The sequence below is a fragment of the Giraffa tippelskirchi genome, chromosome 5, assembly GCF_054371585.1.
Source record: "Giraffa tippelskirchi isolate mGirTip1 chromosome 5, T2T-mGirTip1v1.2.pri, whole genome shotgun sequence".
Taxonomy (NCBI): domain Eukaryota; kingdom Metazoa; phylum Chordata; class Mammalia; order Artiodactyla; family Giraffidae; genus Giraffa; species Giraffa tippelskirchi.
Window position 1 is genome coordinate 41,609,217 of NC_137279.1, and position 17,036 is coordinate 41,626,252.

The 17,036-nt window shown below is 36.1% G+C and overlaps 1 protein-coding gene across 7 annotated transcripts in view; it reads right to left on the bottom strand.

The window, feature by feature from the left end:
* FIRRM (FIGNL1 interacting regulator of recombination and mitosis) overlaps window positions 1–17,036 on the bottom strand; it is a 50,809-nt gene that overhangs the window by 1,101 nt on the left and 32,672 nt on the right. For 2 of the 7 annotated variants that reach the window (XM_081489544.1, XM_081489546.1), the window contains 11 exons: window positions 16,080–16,162; window positions 15,677–15,728; window positions 14,066–14,155; window positions 9,682–9,867; window positions 7,758–7,880; window positions 6,540–6,635; window positions 4,691–4,804; window positions 3,006–3,110; window positions 2,308–2,388; window positions 1,347–1,466; window positions 99–278 (listed from right to left, as the gene is read on the bottom strand). In XM_081489544.1, coding sequence (XP_081345670.1) covers window positions 99–278; window positions 1,347–1,466; window positions 2,308–2,388; window positions 3,006–3,110; window positions 4,691–4,804; window positions 6,540–6,635; window positions 7,758–7,880; window positions 9,682–9,867; window positions 14,066–14,155; window positions 15,677–15,728; window positions 16,080–16,162 — 1,230 coding nt within the window. Of the gene's footprint in view, window positions 1–88; window positions 279–1,346; window positions 1,467–2,307; window positions 2,389–3,005; window positions 3,111–4,690; window positions 4,805–6,539; window positions 6,636–7,757; window positions 7,881–9,681; window positions 9,868–14,065; window positions 14,156–15,676; window positions 15,729–16,079; window positions 16,163–17,036 lie in introns of all 7 variants that reach the window. The other 5 variants (XM_081489545.1, XM_081489548.1, XM_081489549.1 and 2 more) reach the window with 3 other exon arrangements.

Genomic DNA, 17,036 nt, shown 5'->3' on the forward strand with positions numbered 1-17,036 from the left:
TTTACAAAATGTACTCTAGGGTAACAAAAAAATCATATTCAACTCATTTACCTAGTTGACAAAATGGTCTAGACCACTAACTCTTCACCTTAGAGTACCTGACGTTTTAGCTTATCAATCCTTTCCTGAAGTGTCTCCATTTCCATCAGGAGCCAGTCTGGAGGAGGAGACTTCTGGAGTAATAACTCAATCGCCTCCAAGGCTGCTGTTGCTGCTTGCAGTGTTGACCTGTACTCATCTTCCGAGGGGAGCTCGTGACGGGCTCTCTTCACACAAGGCTGGCAAATGAGAAAAACATGTAATTCCATGATCCCCGTTCCAAATAGAACTTTTCTTTTGGACTAAAGCTTACAAGGACAAATTCTAAAATTGTAAAGTTTTATACGAAAATTTTATTCTAGTCATTGGCTCACAAGGGCAGGAGACCCCTACCCCCACATTCATCTGGAGAAAGACATGAAGGCAGTGTTGATTTGCGACAGGGATTTAGGGTGCTACCACAACTGATGCTCAGGGTCCAAGGAAATGAAGAGATGCTGCCTTGTCCAGTGACTTCAGGTGAGTGTTCTTTAGCCAGATAATCTGTCCTTACAAAAAAGCCCCAAGTATGAACTTTTTAAAATGCCCCCTTTTAATGCTAAGTTTATAATGATGCTTTCAATGCACCGGAAGAAGGATGAAGGGTTAGAGCCATACAGTTTTTAAAATCATTGTCTTCCTAAAGACGGTCGTAATATATAAATTCTTTAGGGCTTATTTACCCTACTGATATATTTAACTTTGTAGATTTAAGGCATAAAAGTTAACATGTCTTGAAAACCAATTATTAGGTTTTTAAGAGTTGTAACTTATATTTACCATTATGGATTGCCATTCCAAATATACTATTAGTGCTCAAACAATTTTGAATATCCTTAGAAGTGTCAGATTTCTGCCTTTTGATAGATGTAATTTCTGGACTGTGATGAATGAGGCAAAGGATCAAACTAAACATTTAAGAAGGTATTTGAATTAGTTTTCTTCTGTGGTTCAGAAACTACTGCATTTGTAGCATCACTGGTACAAAGACATAACTTTTCCAAAGGTTACTGCAAATAATTGAAAGTTATATTAAAGGTATATTCAGTATGATGTTTAAAACTTTTTTTGGAGTCCCACCTCTGTTCTATGTGTTGTTAGCCTTCCAGAGAGAAGAAATGTGATTTTTAAAAGAGCAGCTACCATAAAACCATTTCCCATGTCTATTCTGTATGAGGCAAAGAACCACGCTAGTTTCTGTTCTACTTTTATAAGTAATAAAGCAAATTTTTTATTAAAGCTTGATCCAACTGAAGAGCAGTCCATACCTGTAAAGATGACATCTTTGTTTCTTCTTGAGTAACTTTAGCAAAAGGCTCCCAGAAAGTACCTTTTTCCTGTTTGATACGTTCTACTCTCGCAGCTGTGGTTTCATCTACAAACCCCGTCTGCCAGAGATGAAGAACCAAGTAAATAACAACAATAGCACTCTCAACTCAATATCAAAATGGTGTGATACTCAGAAAGTGAAAAGACCTGTGTGTATTAAGTGCCGCATGTTTAACTACAAGGCTCAACTTGTGAACTAAGCAAATTCTGGAAGTAAGTTGGACTCGTCTGTAAAATTATCCTCAGTGTGATTTGGGTAACAGTATTTTACAGTGTATGCCTTCCCTACAGAAAAAAAAGATCAGGTCATCTGCTAGGCTTTACTGACTAGGGTGAGAAATGTTTAAAAGAAACATGTATACACACTTACTTGCATCCAGCTTATGTGTAATATATGTGTATACATAAAAAGAAACACAGCCCACTTCAGTGAGATATTCTTAAGAAAATTAAGTACTTAAGCATAATTCACTTTATCCTAGTATTCTAAATTTGTGGTTTAACTGTTCTATTAGTGTTTCAGTTAACCTTTAACTTACATCCTACCACTGTCTCCCTGTAAGTTTCAAAGCTCACACAAATATGGGAGCCACTATTTGGAAAAGCCCTGATTGGATTATGGTGGTGAATATGACCCTCTTGGGCCTACAGTTCCACGTGTGAGTCTAATGACTGTGAGTTACTGGTGAGGGATCCGCATTCTTCATCTCTGGGCCTGGATGATCAATGCTGCAGTATCCCAGACTCAGCCAAAGTGACCCAAGTGTTTCACTTCTGACCTGCAGTGAGGTCCCAACTGCTTAATAAGCTAACAGGATATTCAACCTGGCAATAATTTTTTAAAAAGTAACATGATAACAAAATTTGTACTGCCAGTTGGATGCTATATAAATAAAATACCTTCTCCAAAAAGGATACAACTTTTTTCTTTGTTTCTTCAGAACTGAGACATTGTGGAACTATCTCTTCATGAGTTGTTCCCTATTAAAAGATAGATAAAACTAATTTCAGTACATTTTAGTAACTTACAAAAAGAAGTACACAATTTTAAGAGCTACTTTAATTAAAAATGCAACTTTAAAAGAAAAATTGCTTGGAAGATAATACAGCTCATAGTTATTTGAGAGTGCACAAGTATAAAGTTGTGAGCTGTAATAATTTCTGCCCAGTCATCCCAACATTTTTGGGCCCCATTATGATGAAGGGCAGGACTGTACAATGGCGGGTAAGAGTAAAAGCAGCCCAGGGCAGGGTCGCCTTCTCTACAGAGCTGAGCTAACAGGTTTGTGTTCATCAACTTAGCTCCCATGAAAGGTGGAGATGAAATATATTATCATTCAACCCCAAATAGCATCTGAATTAGGACACCTAGTCTGAATGCCTGTTCTGATCATTACTACTGAGGACCTTAGGAAAATCACTTCCCTTCTCTGGCCTTCATTTTTAGATCCTGTAAAACAAAAGGCTAGTAATAATCTCCTCCAGAAATTTTATGGCTAAGATACAAAAAGCAGCTCTATACATGTTTTTGGGATATTTTGCAATATCAGAAAATGTTTTAGAGGTCACTGTGATAGAATGGCCTTCTAATTAATTACCTCAGCAAACTGAGTAAATGCCTCCAAGGAATGTTGTTCTAGTAGCCAATTCCTGTCAGCTAGCAGTGTGGCAAAAACAGAAGACAGGCTGGGCAGAATTCTGTCCTACAAAGAAAACCAGCCTTATTAGAGGAGAACCTCAGCAGAGTACATTCGTTATCATTTTTCCATAATTCTGTCCCAGGGAACACAATAAAACATGTTAAATCGTGTCCCTCTTTGCTCAAAGCCCCACTGCCTTTGTGTTAGCTCTCCTATCAGATGTGCTTCCAGCTGGGCTATGTTCACTTACCATTTCCCCTGTTGCGGAGATGCCTTCCTCGGGTGCTTGCCTGGGTTTGCTCCCTCAGCGTCAGGTGTCACCCACATGTCACTACGGTGAGGATGCCAGTGACCAAGTCTGATTTCAGACTCTACTCCCACGTATACATTCTTCCCCTTCTCTTGCCTTATTTCTCTCCACAGCACTCACCACCAATTTAGTGCATTTCATATATCCCCACTTTAGTAGTCTGTTGCTTCTCAACAGGCTGAGGGTATTTGTTAGTTTGATTTACTGAATACTAAATCCCCAGGGATTAAAATAGCACCTGACATAGAGCAAGAACTTAACTTTTTCTTGAATGAATATATGAATCTATCACATGGGTTAAATGCTTCTCATATGCTGATGAATTCCCCCAAATTTCTTTAGATCTTAACTTCACTCTGGGAACATGCAAGGTAATTTCTGCTTTTATGAAACATTTGTTCCATAGGTGCTGGCCCATCAGGGTCCATGGCTATGCACTGATGAAGCAGAATTTCAGAATATATTTACATTCATTTTATGCTAAGAAGATAGCTCAAATGCAAGTATCTTTGAATACTTCTATCCAGAGAATTGAAAAGAAGCTGTCAAGTCACACTTAAACAAAACTTTATGTGATGAAAGCCAACAGTATGATATTGTCTACCTTTGAACAAGAGAGCCCTTTACAGACTAACCAGTTCAAGTTTTGGTTTCAAGGTTTTAATTATTTAACACGTACTGAGAAAACATTCATCATATTTTTGCCCCACTTACAGAAAAAGTTCTCAGCACTAAACTCTTCATAGCATGACCTGGAAGTAGGGCAAAAATGTCAACTGTCTAGAATTGTCTTGACCACAGTAATAAGGAAGGAAAAATTCAATTTAGGAGGAAGACTTTTTGCTGTGAAGTATGTCTTAAGATTCAGTAGAAGTATATCACCAAGGCTTTACAGTTTTACATTTATTTGTCAACTATATATACTTCACAAAATTTTCAAAAATATCTTCTAAAAAAACAAATAGGCTCCCTTTAATGGATATAGAAACCAAGAGAATAACTGATAAATCAACCAATTTCCTCACTATACATTGTTCCCTACAAGACATAAATATTTTCCTTCCTCAGGAACTTTGTATGCTAGAATCCAACTAGCGTAAATCTTACTGTAGCCAGTTCTATAAATTATTTGTATGTCAACATATATTTTTCTAAAAGTAAATGACCTGACATGAGTTCTACTAAGACAGTCACCCTCTCTTCACCAAATAGTTTTTCTCCAATTTTCATTTGTCAGCAATGCACAGAATTCCAGAAATTAAAGCCTGAAAACCCCTCAGTAATTATTAGAGATTTTGTTAACATGGGAACAACAGGATTAAGAGAGTATTACCTGGATAGTTTGAGGTATAAAAAGTTTTCCCAGAGAAGAGAGAAAATCCAGAAATGCCAATCGAACATGGTCAGGAGGCTCTAATTGAAGCAGTGAGGTCTGCAAAGCTATGACCTGAAGGTGCAAAGACCAAAGAATAGTTACAAGCAGTTATAAAACAAGTGCTTTGTAGAGACACGACTAAGATTTTGATGGGTATGCAGGACGGGAAATAAAACCAAACCCAGGACAGTCAAACATTCTACAAAGCCTACACTTCACAAGTAGAATTTGAATAAAACAATAAAATCACTCATTTACTACCACAATATTAGTCTTACCAACCACTGAAATAAAAAGCATTTATGTGTTTCTGAAAAACAATATGCCAGTGTTCTTCCTTTAAATCTTTAAAAATTATTTTGTATTTTAAATTCCAGAGGGAGAAGTTCATTCTTTAAACATGGATTGGCACACTTTCTGTAAAGGGCCACATGGTAAATATTTTGGGCTTGTTCCTTGTTGCATATATATATATATATTTTTTTTTTTTTTAACAAACCTTTAAAAATGTAAAAAATCTTCCTTAGTGCTTATGCTGAAAACAAGAGAGCAGAACCTAGTCAGGAGGCCATAGTTTGCCTGGTGTAAAGGACACTGAGATAGTCTTCTATGGAAGCTATGTCTCAATGAATAATTTACTTATGTTGAAATTTTAAAATGTTAGTTATTTGGATTTTTTAAAGGTAGGTACAATTACATCAAATCTATCACTATTTTATTTTTCAAAAAAAGATTAGAATCTTCAGAATCAACATATTTGAGTCAATTATTTTACTATATTCTCTGTAAATACATATATAGTAACTAAAAATATACCTAATTAGTAAACATTTTTTAATGCTAAGTTCTTCATGTACACAACCAAAACCAGAGCTACTAAAAACAAGGTGTTGCTAGTCTCACCCTCTGCAATATGCTATAACTTCCTAAATAGGAAGGACTGGCTTTACCTCGGAATAGTTTTTATTTCTTACGTGACAGTAAGCTTACGCCAACTAAATTAGGGGATCAAGTCTGTCTAGTGTGAACTCATTCCAAATCCTCAAATCACTTCAGGTAAGACGAAGGCCTTCTCCCCTTTTCCCTCTCTCCATCACTCAGAACCACCCAAAGTGAGGCACACCTGAGGCAGCACCACACGGACCCCCAATGGCTCTGGTTCTGCCAGGTCCAGCCAGCAAGCTAGGGACCAGAGAAAAAATTCAGTAGTGCTCCTCATTTTATTTCTTCAAAGAAATAATGAGAATTATCCTCAAGTCCATGTTGGTTTTATTCCATGGCTTCCCGAGTGGCTTAGATGGTAAAGAATCTACCTGCAATGCAGGAGACTGAGGTTCGATCCCTGGGTTGGGAAGATCCCCTAGAGAAGGGATAGCAACCCACTCCCGTGTTCTTGCCTAAAGAATCCCACGGACAGAGGAGCCTGATGGCCTACAGTCCAAGGGGTCCCAAAGATTTGGACAGGACTGAGTGACTAACACAAGTTCAACAACAGCTTCTGGCATACCTTTGAAAATGCTATGAAGGCAGGGTTCCCATGTGAACTGACTCCTAACCTCAGGGTTTCCTGAGCAGTTACCAACAACAAAACAGGTCTGACTATTCAGTATCAAAGAGATAGAGAGGAACCTGGTGGGCTACAATCCATGGGGTCACAAAGAAATGGACATGACTGAGTGACTGAGCATGCATGCATACATGTCCAGATATCATTTTTTATTTTTTTAAAGTAGAAATAAATTCAACTTTTTTCTTTAAATAAAAAAACACAAAGATAGAGAATAGATAGCTTGCTCACTATTCTTACCTGACTTATCAGCTGAGGATCTAGAACTTGAATGAAAAATCCCAGCAGTGGAAGTAAAAGGCTGAGTGTCTGTTGAACATAAGGTTGACCTATTACCTTAAATAAGAAGCACAAAATAATTTTGGTGAAAATTTTCCATTACATGAGACTAGCAACATTCACATTTATTATATTCCAGGAAATATGCTAAGCACTTTATATTTATTACTTCACTTATTCCTTATAACTCTATGAAGCAGGTATTATTACCCTCACTCTACTACTATGAAAAAGGGGTAGAGAGGTTAAATAATTTCCTCTAGACACACAGTTAGGAAAAAGTATAGCCATGTTCTAAACCCAGATTTAATTCAGATGGGCATCTCTTTATTTTTATGTGTCACAGAAAAAGCTTGCTTATTCCTTAGTCTTCTTAAAATTCCATTTCTCCTCTCCATAATTGTTGTTTCTATTATGATATTATAAGCTTTATCACCAGGAAAGATCCTCAGTGAATATTTATTGAATGATTTAATGAGGATCGGGGGGAAAGCACTTGTTGAAGCTAAAGTGCTGCAACAGTGAAATCTAACCATATACATAAACTTTACTGATAAAATATCATCTGCAAAACCATCTGTATTATTTCACAAATGTGAATGCTGCCTTCACCTTCCACTAACTGGGACACCCAGAGGCCAGTATTTCAACTTATCAATGTCATAGTTAGATATTTAACTAAATATGATTTTTAAATTACAGTGATCTGTGGGACACATATCATTCTAATTCTAGCCTGATTTTGGCTTTTCTGGAGAAGAGGAATACAAGTTAGCCATATCCATTTACTTGCCCCTTCTACTATTAAGCCAGACCACTCTCCACTGCTCAAAAAGATTTTATAAAAGAACTCCAGAACCACAGAAACAGGCCATAGCAAACAAAGAAGAAATAACAGTAGGAGAAGAAATTAAAAAAAAAAAAAAATAGGGTCCAAATGGTCTTGAAAATAGTAGCTAGACTGTCACTGTCACTTCACTAGTTTCTAGTTTTATTAATATAATTCTATCACACTTTAATAGAACTGGCTGAAAGAGTAAAAGTAGGTATTTTTAAATTCTAATCACAAGTGCTACCAAGAACCTAAAGAAATTACATTTTACTCCGTATGGAAATTTCATTCTCTTTTTCAATATTTTATTTGTTCTTCAGTGAAATGGCTACAGTTGCTTTCCTTACCAGTTTAACGTTTAAAAGAACTGAAAGCTGACTTCCAACTTCCTTAACTGCAGTTTGCTGCCCCATATCCAGAGCGTCACCAGAAGAATTACATACAGCAAGCAGAGCAGAGAGCACTGTGTTCTAAAGGCGAGAGACAGGGAAAGGACCTGAGTGTAGACCAGTCTAAAGGAGCTTGAACCCAATTACCCGCAGGTTTTGAGTTACTTATAACTCTTCATAAAAACACTAGAAGTGTACTTCTAAGATCCAAAGCCATCTTTGCAGCGATGTCTTTAACACATGTATTGTGTTGGCCAAATAAGATGTAAGATGTTACAGAAACACTCAAGACAAATTTTTGGCCAAGCAATATATTTTGTTAAAACTACTTTTCCTTATACACAGAAACATTTACTTCATTTTCCTAATTTTTTTTTTTCCTTTTAGGTTGAAATTTTAACAAAATGGAAACTGTATCATATTTTAATAAATAGATTTGATACAAATGGCCAATATGGTCAAGCTAATTCATACTATTTATCAACCAAATTTTTTTCACATTATGTACTTAGCAACCTTTTAAAGTTTACTAAATTATTGTTGCTGTTGCTGTATAATTAATCTTTAAAATTTTTAGCAACACTGCATTCAATAAACAAATATAGTACCTAAGTACATTATTTAGAATTTAAAACAAAAGATAATTTTTCCTGGATTCACTCTTAATGATATATCAAATGTCTGTCTTTCTGACTGGCCAGGAATGGGGTTGGTTGGGGTGTGGTAACAATCAGTAATTTTGCCCTTCATCCATTATACTTCAACAACCACACTTAATTTTATGTAATCACCACACAGCTTTTAACTTATGATTTACTTATTTCCTTTTATAATAAACATTAAATAACTTGCTGATCTAGTTTTGGTCATAGAGCAAAGATCTGTTGAATTTTAGAAAATAGGTGCTTTTATTTTATCTAATACAAAAGTTTTTGTCTTTACTATAGAAATTTGTGCATAATGAATACAAAACCTGAACAATCTCACCATCTCCTAACTAGGTATTTAATAGGTTTCTTACAATAAAGGCACACAGAAATATTTCCTTTCAATATATGTAAATGTTTTAAATTATCTTGATGATTAAGGTCAGATGCCACTATGTAATAGAGTATCAGAACATTTACACTCAGTTTAAAAATATAAGTCTCAAGAAAACCGTGAACTCAATTTAAAATTGCAAATAAGCCCTCACCCCTTTGAATGCTCTGTGCCCATCCTTGCTTGATTTGTCTCTTATCACAAACTGATATATAATAAGTTTTACATATATATATATATATATATGTTACTTCTTTGTCCACAGCTAAAGAATGTAAGTCTATAGAGCAGGAGTTTTTGTTGGTTTTGTTCTTTGATATATTTTTATCTCCAATGCCTAAAACAGAGCTTGGCACATATAAGCACTCAAAATAGGCTGAATGAATGAATGAATCAAAAAATGTGCAAATAAACAGCAAACAACATGTACTGTATTCTATTTTTAAAATTGTATTTTGACTTATAGATCAACTTCTTTTTTATTTCATTATTTTAAGAGGGAGCATTCTAAATAGAAAGGTATATAAAGACTCAGAAGAGATTTGCATAAAATGAGGGTTGTACAAACAGAAGAATCTTCTCTACCAAATCTAGAAATGTCAGCAAATATACTACAAATAAAGTATTTCATAATGTGTTTCGTATTGTTCCACCCTCCCCTCTCATGTTTACATCAATCAAGATAATAGCACATTTCTCACAGACTCTTACAGTGTAGAAATATGAAACTCTTGCTCGATTCTGAGGGCACAAACTGTGTCTTTTTAACAACACATCCCCAGTAACTAGAGCAGCTTCGTGACAGCTACAGAATGAATCAAGGCCATCATAATGCACTTACCAGAGACTCGAGTTCTCGCAGCGTGCGGTTGCTGCCTAGCCACTTGCTACACCCTGCAACACCTGCTCTGCCGACCTCAAGCGCAGTTTGTTTCCTAAGCTCAGCAGGTAGTGCCTGAAAGGAAATATACTGCCACAGAAGCAGATTTTCTGTTTCTTTTGGGGGAAATTTCTGGATAAACTCCACCTGAAATTAATTGTTAAAAAAAAAAAAGTAACATAAGACAGTCTAGTGAACTGATACACCAAAGCTAAGTATTAGCTTCCATATTTAATATTTTTTTAAAGTTCTTGGGATTTCCCCTGGTGGTCCAAAGGTTAAGTCTCTGATTCTGCACTTTCAGTGCAGGGGATGCAGGTTGGATCCCTGGTAGGAGAACTAAGATCCCACATGCTGTGCGGCTGGTATGACAAAAAATAACAGTTCTTAACTGCATAACGGTATCACAAGGTACCAGATCAATGTAGCCTAAATGAACATGCATTTTAGTTGTTATTTTTATTTTTGCATTTGTTTCCAAATTGAAAAACACAGGTTAAGTGGAACACTATATAAATGCATTAAGAAATGTTGAATAATGTATTTCCTTATTAGTCATGTCAGCTATTTTAAATGCTTCTACCCAATAAGTCTATTTTTTCCTAAGAATCTGTGTACTCAACAACTTGTACAGTTAAATCAAAAGTAATATTCCAAAATATGCCAACAAGATTGGTTTAGCCAACCTTTGTGGCTTACTACTTAGCTATCACAGAGAAGCAAAGGTCACAGGTTCAGTTTTCCAATGGGCTAGCCAGCTCTGCTCTGCTTTAGATAACATATGAAACTCATTCACAAGTGTTCAGAACAGTATGGTTGGCAAAATGATTCTACCACTGAAATAATTCAAAGTGTTTGCCAGGTTAACAGAAACACAGTACTGTTTTAAAATGCCATGTTACGGACTAGATAAAAATGGCAAACAAAAGTTATTTTAAGAAAGAGCTAAACTGTTAAATCAGTTTCTAGTGGAAAAACTGCAAAAGCAATGGTGTACTTAATTACTAATTAATGTATACTCTAGGAATATTGATGTAATTTTTTAAGAAGAATAATTCAATTTACAGATATCCAAAATCTACTTGCTGAATGAAAAATTTTCTTACATCAAAAATGAGAAAAGAAAAAACACGCCACTATATTAAATCTGACAGAGAAACTCTTCTTCATTATATATCATATTTATATTTGAATTTTATTTGTTTGGAGAAAATACTTAGCTGTCAAAACAAGGGAGAAATTACATGGCTGTCTTCTGGGACAGCTGATAAAGCCAGAAAAATGGATCCCTTCATTACAATAGGCAGCTTTACTCATGAAACCAAACTGCATCAGGAAAGCCAAGAGAATTGTGCCAACTAACATCAATTCAAACAAGACCTTTCTTTATAATAAAGTCCAGTGAGTGAATGAGTTCCCTTTCCAAAATAGAACTATAAATAGTAACACCGTGGACAACATAAGTAGGTGTTGCCAAGATCTGTTACATACAAAGACTGATTTATTTATTTACTATTCTGGGTTTGAAAACCTTGGCCTCAACACAGTTTTCAAGATTTAAAACTGCTAGTGCTGACAGTTCACAAGGAGTGAAATATAAGGGGATCTAATGTGCAGAGCACATGACTTCCCTCCTTAACACTGAGAGAAAAATACACCAGTGGGCTTAAAATGCAAATATATAAAGTAATCTTTCCTTTACATGAAAATGGTAGCACAGCTGCCAATGTGCTTCAACCAGACATACTATATCCTTTCCCCTCAGGTAACCTCAGGAAATAAAAAAGCATATTTCCTAGGGTAAAAGGGAGTAAGGAGGCAGAGGCAACTTCCCACAGAGGAGGCCCCTGAAGCAGTTGCATGAAAACCAGCTAAAAACAATACAGGAGCCATGGAAAGAACACAGACTTGGGAGCAAGACAGATCTTATCTGAATCCTAGCTCAGTCATTTATTATGTGTGAGCTTGGAGAAGGTCTTTAATTATCCTGAGTTATTGAATCTTCATCTGTAAAACGGACATGATAACATATCATCTATCCCACAAGGCTGAGGTAAGGATTAAAAGAATTAAAGTGCCTATTACAAAACCTGGTCCATAGTATAGTCTGAAAAAATACAGGTTTCCGGCTGCTTCCTTTAAGATGCTGGATCATGTCTTAACAGAAAAGGAAAAAGCTGACACGACATGACAGAAGAACTAACACTTGTTAAATGCTCACTTTATGCATATATACACTCTGTATCTCCTTGAGTCTCACAACTGCCATCTAAGTAATAATATTTCAATTTTAGGATTAACTAACTCTCCCAAGGACTCTCAGAACAGGAATTCAAATTCAGGTTTCTCCCTTAATTTTAAGTGTTATATAGTAACTTGAACACAGCAGGAAAAATCAGTATTTGATAAATGAAGGAAATGAAGGAAAATGTTATAAGTAAACCCTCATTTATCCATAACTTCATATCTGATAGTTGCAATTATTTGGAAATTTCAGAATAAACTGAGAAGTATATAAGAGATCTCTAAACATATACTAGAGTTTGTTGCAACAAACTTTCTAGAACTCACTTGGGGCTAATTCATTCTGAGTTGTATTATCCTAAAAGTTAAAATTTCTCAACGCTGGGAAAGAATTTTATTCCTATAAAGTGAGAAAATGGAGGATCTCTTCCAAATCCCACTTCTTCAGGAAGGGCCTGCCAGTTAACAGGGCTTCTAGGAAGAACCATATACCAGGAACCAAGAGTACGACCTTTGATAGGGGAGTGGAAGGTATTAAAATTGCATTTGGCGCAGACCACTCTTCAGGAGTTTTAGAGGCATGAACAGCAACCCTGACATGTTTTTTGGAGGGCTATGAGGTGGGCTTGCTGTGCTTTTCTGCCTTGGAGACACCTAAGAAAGAGGGCCAGAAGGTCAGTGTGGCTCCTTGCTGCCCTGTCATCCTCTCTTGGCAGGAAAGCAGGCATGGACTTGGAGTAAACACTCTAGAAAGAACTCAGCCTTTATTGAGTACTCTCTAAACTAGGCACTATGCTAAGTATTTAGTATATATTATCTCTAAATCCTTATGAAATTTTTCAAAATAGTTACACATTTCTGTCACTTTGTAGGCAGGGAAACAGTTTCAGAAACAATGACTTGCCCAAGGTCATAGTAAGCCAGGATTCACACCAAGGCCTTTAACCCACTCCACTAACCTGGTGTTTCCCCAGCTTGTATCCATGTCAGAATCATGTAGGAATTTAATAATAACAAAAACAAGTTACTGAGCCTCACCTAACAGCCACTACTCCATACTCATTCTATTCACAGGTTTGGGTCCTGGAACCTGTATTTTATAAAAAGCTCGTAAGAGCTCCAAAGTGACTAATCCGAGGGACCACGCCAGGCTACCAAGGTTCCTGTAACTGGAGAATCTCCTGTCACGCAGAGCTTGTCTTCCTCACAATAGCAAACAACTAGGACTCATCATACTTCCAATTTTCCCCAGAAAGTTCAACTTGTTTACTTTAAAAAAGAAAAAAGATATCATTTTCATTTAGAGCATAGGTAATATTCTAGCTCTTCAAAATAAGTTAAAGGGACAGGGGATACACAACCATTTCATTCCAAGTATCTTCAATGTATGAGAAATAGGAAGAAAGAAGACAGAGTTAGAGGTATTCAACCTCCACCTACTCCTCCACCATCTTGTTCTCTCAGAACGCAGAGTTAGAATGATTATCTGTAACTTGCAGCTAAGACACTGACAAAGATTCTCTCCTTGACCAATCTTAAGTCAAGCTCTTCTTAGCTCTCTTCTTGAGAAGTCTTTGACTCTGGGCTTGTATCCATCTTTTCTGGGTCTTGCATTATCCAGTTTTAGCAAGAATCATACCTAAATTTAGAAAGAATCCCTCACCCTTAGTATCTGATCATCCTGGTCTGTGTTCAGCAAGAATCTGGTCAAGCCAGAATGACCCCCTTACCTCTGATGTTTCCTTTTAGGAATTTTTATCCACAGACTCCTACCCTGCTTCTTGACCCTAGATTCACACTAGTCTATGCTGTATTCAGAACTGAGCCCAGTTCTACTGAAATCTCTTCTCTCCTATTGCAACAGCTCTGAGTAAAATCTATTTTTATCACTTTAATTCCTGTATAGCTCTGGCTTTTCTTTCACATCAAACTCTAAATCCACCCAAAAGCAATAAGCAAATACATTAAATATATTAAAAATTACGTTCAGATCATGTCAACATTTACATGTAGAATAAACGGGAGTGAAAAAGCCTACAAAAGTATCTGAATCCAGTTCTCAGCAGCTGCTCAAAGACAGTGACAAAGATGATATCCTTGCCTGTTGGGGTGGGGCCATGAAGAAGAAGAGACGCCTCAATAGTATTGATAGGTTGGTGAGCTGATAACATTCTCCAGGGCAAGATTTTATCTGGGAAAAGACAGGAGAGAGAGCAGAGATCAACAGACTTAAAATCATAGCTTTTACAAGCTTTTATATACCAAAATATTAACAACAGCTCTTTCTGGGAAATAACATACGGAATTTTAATTTTTGATTTGGTACTTTCCTCTACTTTTTTCTCTTCCATGAACCTAGATTACTTTTGTAATATGGAAACAATTTTGATACATTTAAAAACAATACTTTGGAATTTCTATTTCTAATTACCATTTTGATAACTTGATATGTTAATCCCCCTACTGAAAGATAACTTGTGAAATTTTTTTAAGTCTAAGCACAAAAGCGCAGAGGTGAATATAACTGTAAGATGGAAGCGTCATTAAAAGAATTTAAAATTCCTATCATAATGTGCTAGGAGAGCTTTTATTTAAAGTAGTTATGATACAAATAACATAAAAGACACTGTTTTGTGCAAGATGTGATGAGGATTTAGGAAAAAACTGGGTAAGCACTCCAGACCATTAGCCATGGAGACACAGATGTCAGCTGCCTGGTTATCATGCACCTCAGTGGATTTAGTCTACAATATCCTTATAGGGTAAACCAAGAAATATATGAAATAATAACTCTACTGAAAAACAAAAGAAACATGGCCCACATAAGATCTTATCAAAAGCCAGAGACTAAAAACAAAATAAACCAGTCATGCCCATCTTATATGGAACATAAACATCCTGGAATTTAACAGCAAAAGAAGATCAACACTGAAAAGATTAACATAAGTCATCATTAATTTTCCCTTTGTATCTATTCACATTACTTCTTTTCCCAAAAGGCATCAATTACTATCACATTTAGTCCCTCTCAGAAAGAGATACAACAAAATCAAGAGTCAGAATGTCTAAGTCATATTAGAGAGGGGGTTGGGGCAGGAGAGAGGGGCCCAGGAGAGGGAGGAGGGAGGAGGGGAGAGTAAGAAGAACTCTGGGTCATCAATATTAAAGCTAACTCCTAGTCTCTACTTTGTATTCAATTTTAAATTTATCCTCCAACAACCTAATTTTTCTTTCCCACATCAATGAAACTCCATAAAATTTGAGACAATTTCCCCAGTGTTACAATCTTTCTAATATATCTTTCTCAATAACATCAACATTGAAAGTGAGAGTGTTCGTTGCTAGGTTGTCTCCGACTCTTTGCAACCCCATGGACTGTAGCCCACCAGGCTCCTCTGTCCATGGAATTCTCCAGGCAAGAATATTGGAGTGGGTTGCCTTTCTCTTCTCCATTAGATCTTCCCAACCCAGGGACTGAAACTGGGTCTCTTGCATTGCAGGCAGATTCTCTACCGTCTGAGCTACCACAGAAGCCCAGCATCAGCATTAATGCAGAGCAAAGAAACTAATTTACTGTCAAAATAATTTACTGTCAAAATCATTTAGCTAACATGCTATTTCTCTTTTTGATATTCACATTCTTTAAGATTATCATATCCCCAAAGGAAATGCATGGGAAGTTGAATGTTTTAGGCTTCATAATTCTACTTACCAGATGGGCCAATATGGTCACATGATGAGCACAGAGTTCAGCAGTCCCATATCTGTGATAGAAAGAGAGACAATCTTCATACAATTATTTATACAATTATTCAGAAAAGCAAGATGAACTACCATAAAACACTAAATGTTCTAAACTGCAGTTATTTCCATGGCAAAGGAATACAAATACAACATACAAAACTACCTAAGCTATAGGTTCTGTTGATCTGAGCCAAAGAAAGGAAAGAGGGAACTCAGTCCCTAATTCAGTGCTGTGATATGAAATCAAACCATTTTTGGGGGCTGTTAAAGGATTATCAAGATTTAATTTTCTATAAACTTATAAGTATAAAGTCATTTACTACCAGTCACTACAGTAAATCAACCCCCAAATTTTAAAAAGTATGTTGTACCGAGCAAGGAAGCACCATGCGTCCATAGCCAGCAAAGAGGTGATCATATTAGCACTAAGTACAGCATTCAACAGAGCAGTGTCCTAACGAAATACAAATGGTTATGATAAATTATCATTAATATAACATTTCTCAAAACAACAAAATACTATCACAATCCAAAAAAAAACCCAACAGATCTTCAATAGGAAAGCTTTAGTTTCTAGTGTCTGAAAGAATCTACGCTGCCATCCCCTCAACATTTATTGAGTACCTACATGTTCATCATTGGACTGGGCTATGGAGATGCAAAGTGATTGTCAGTGTGGTAACTCAATCACTAGGTTCCACAAAAATCTATGTAAGCTGAAGTCTCTAAAACAATGTATATAATACACATGTCTATACTTCTGTTTCTGTCTTAACTTATTCAAAAACAATATTTAATATGTACTGAATATTACCCATTTATAATAATGATACTGATTTTTAAATAAATTTTAAGAATTTTTTTCCTAGAATTTTATCAACATCTTTCTAATCCAATTCCAGTAAAAAGGGGCTTTTCTGGTGGTCCAGTGGTTAAAACTCCATGCTTCCACTGCAGGGGTTGTGGGTTCGATCTCTGGTTGGGGAATTAAGGTCCTGTATGCTGCACAATGCAGCCAAAAATTTTAAAAAAACCAAACCAAACAATTTCAGGAAAAAAAAAAAAAAACAGAAAAAAACACATTAAGCCTAGGATCTGTAGGAGACTTGGTACTACATTCTGCTATTCTCTGTTTCTTTTTAAGAAACTGAATTATGTGACATCATACACATTTTTCTTCTTCTCACACTGTCTTTCCATACTTTTCCACCCCAAATGTTTTTAATGATATCTGAAGTATTTTAGCTAAATATTACATCTGAATACTACAAGACTCTTAAAATTACCATTTCCTAAGACCCAACTGAATTAAAGGGTAAAATATGCAA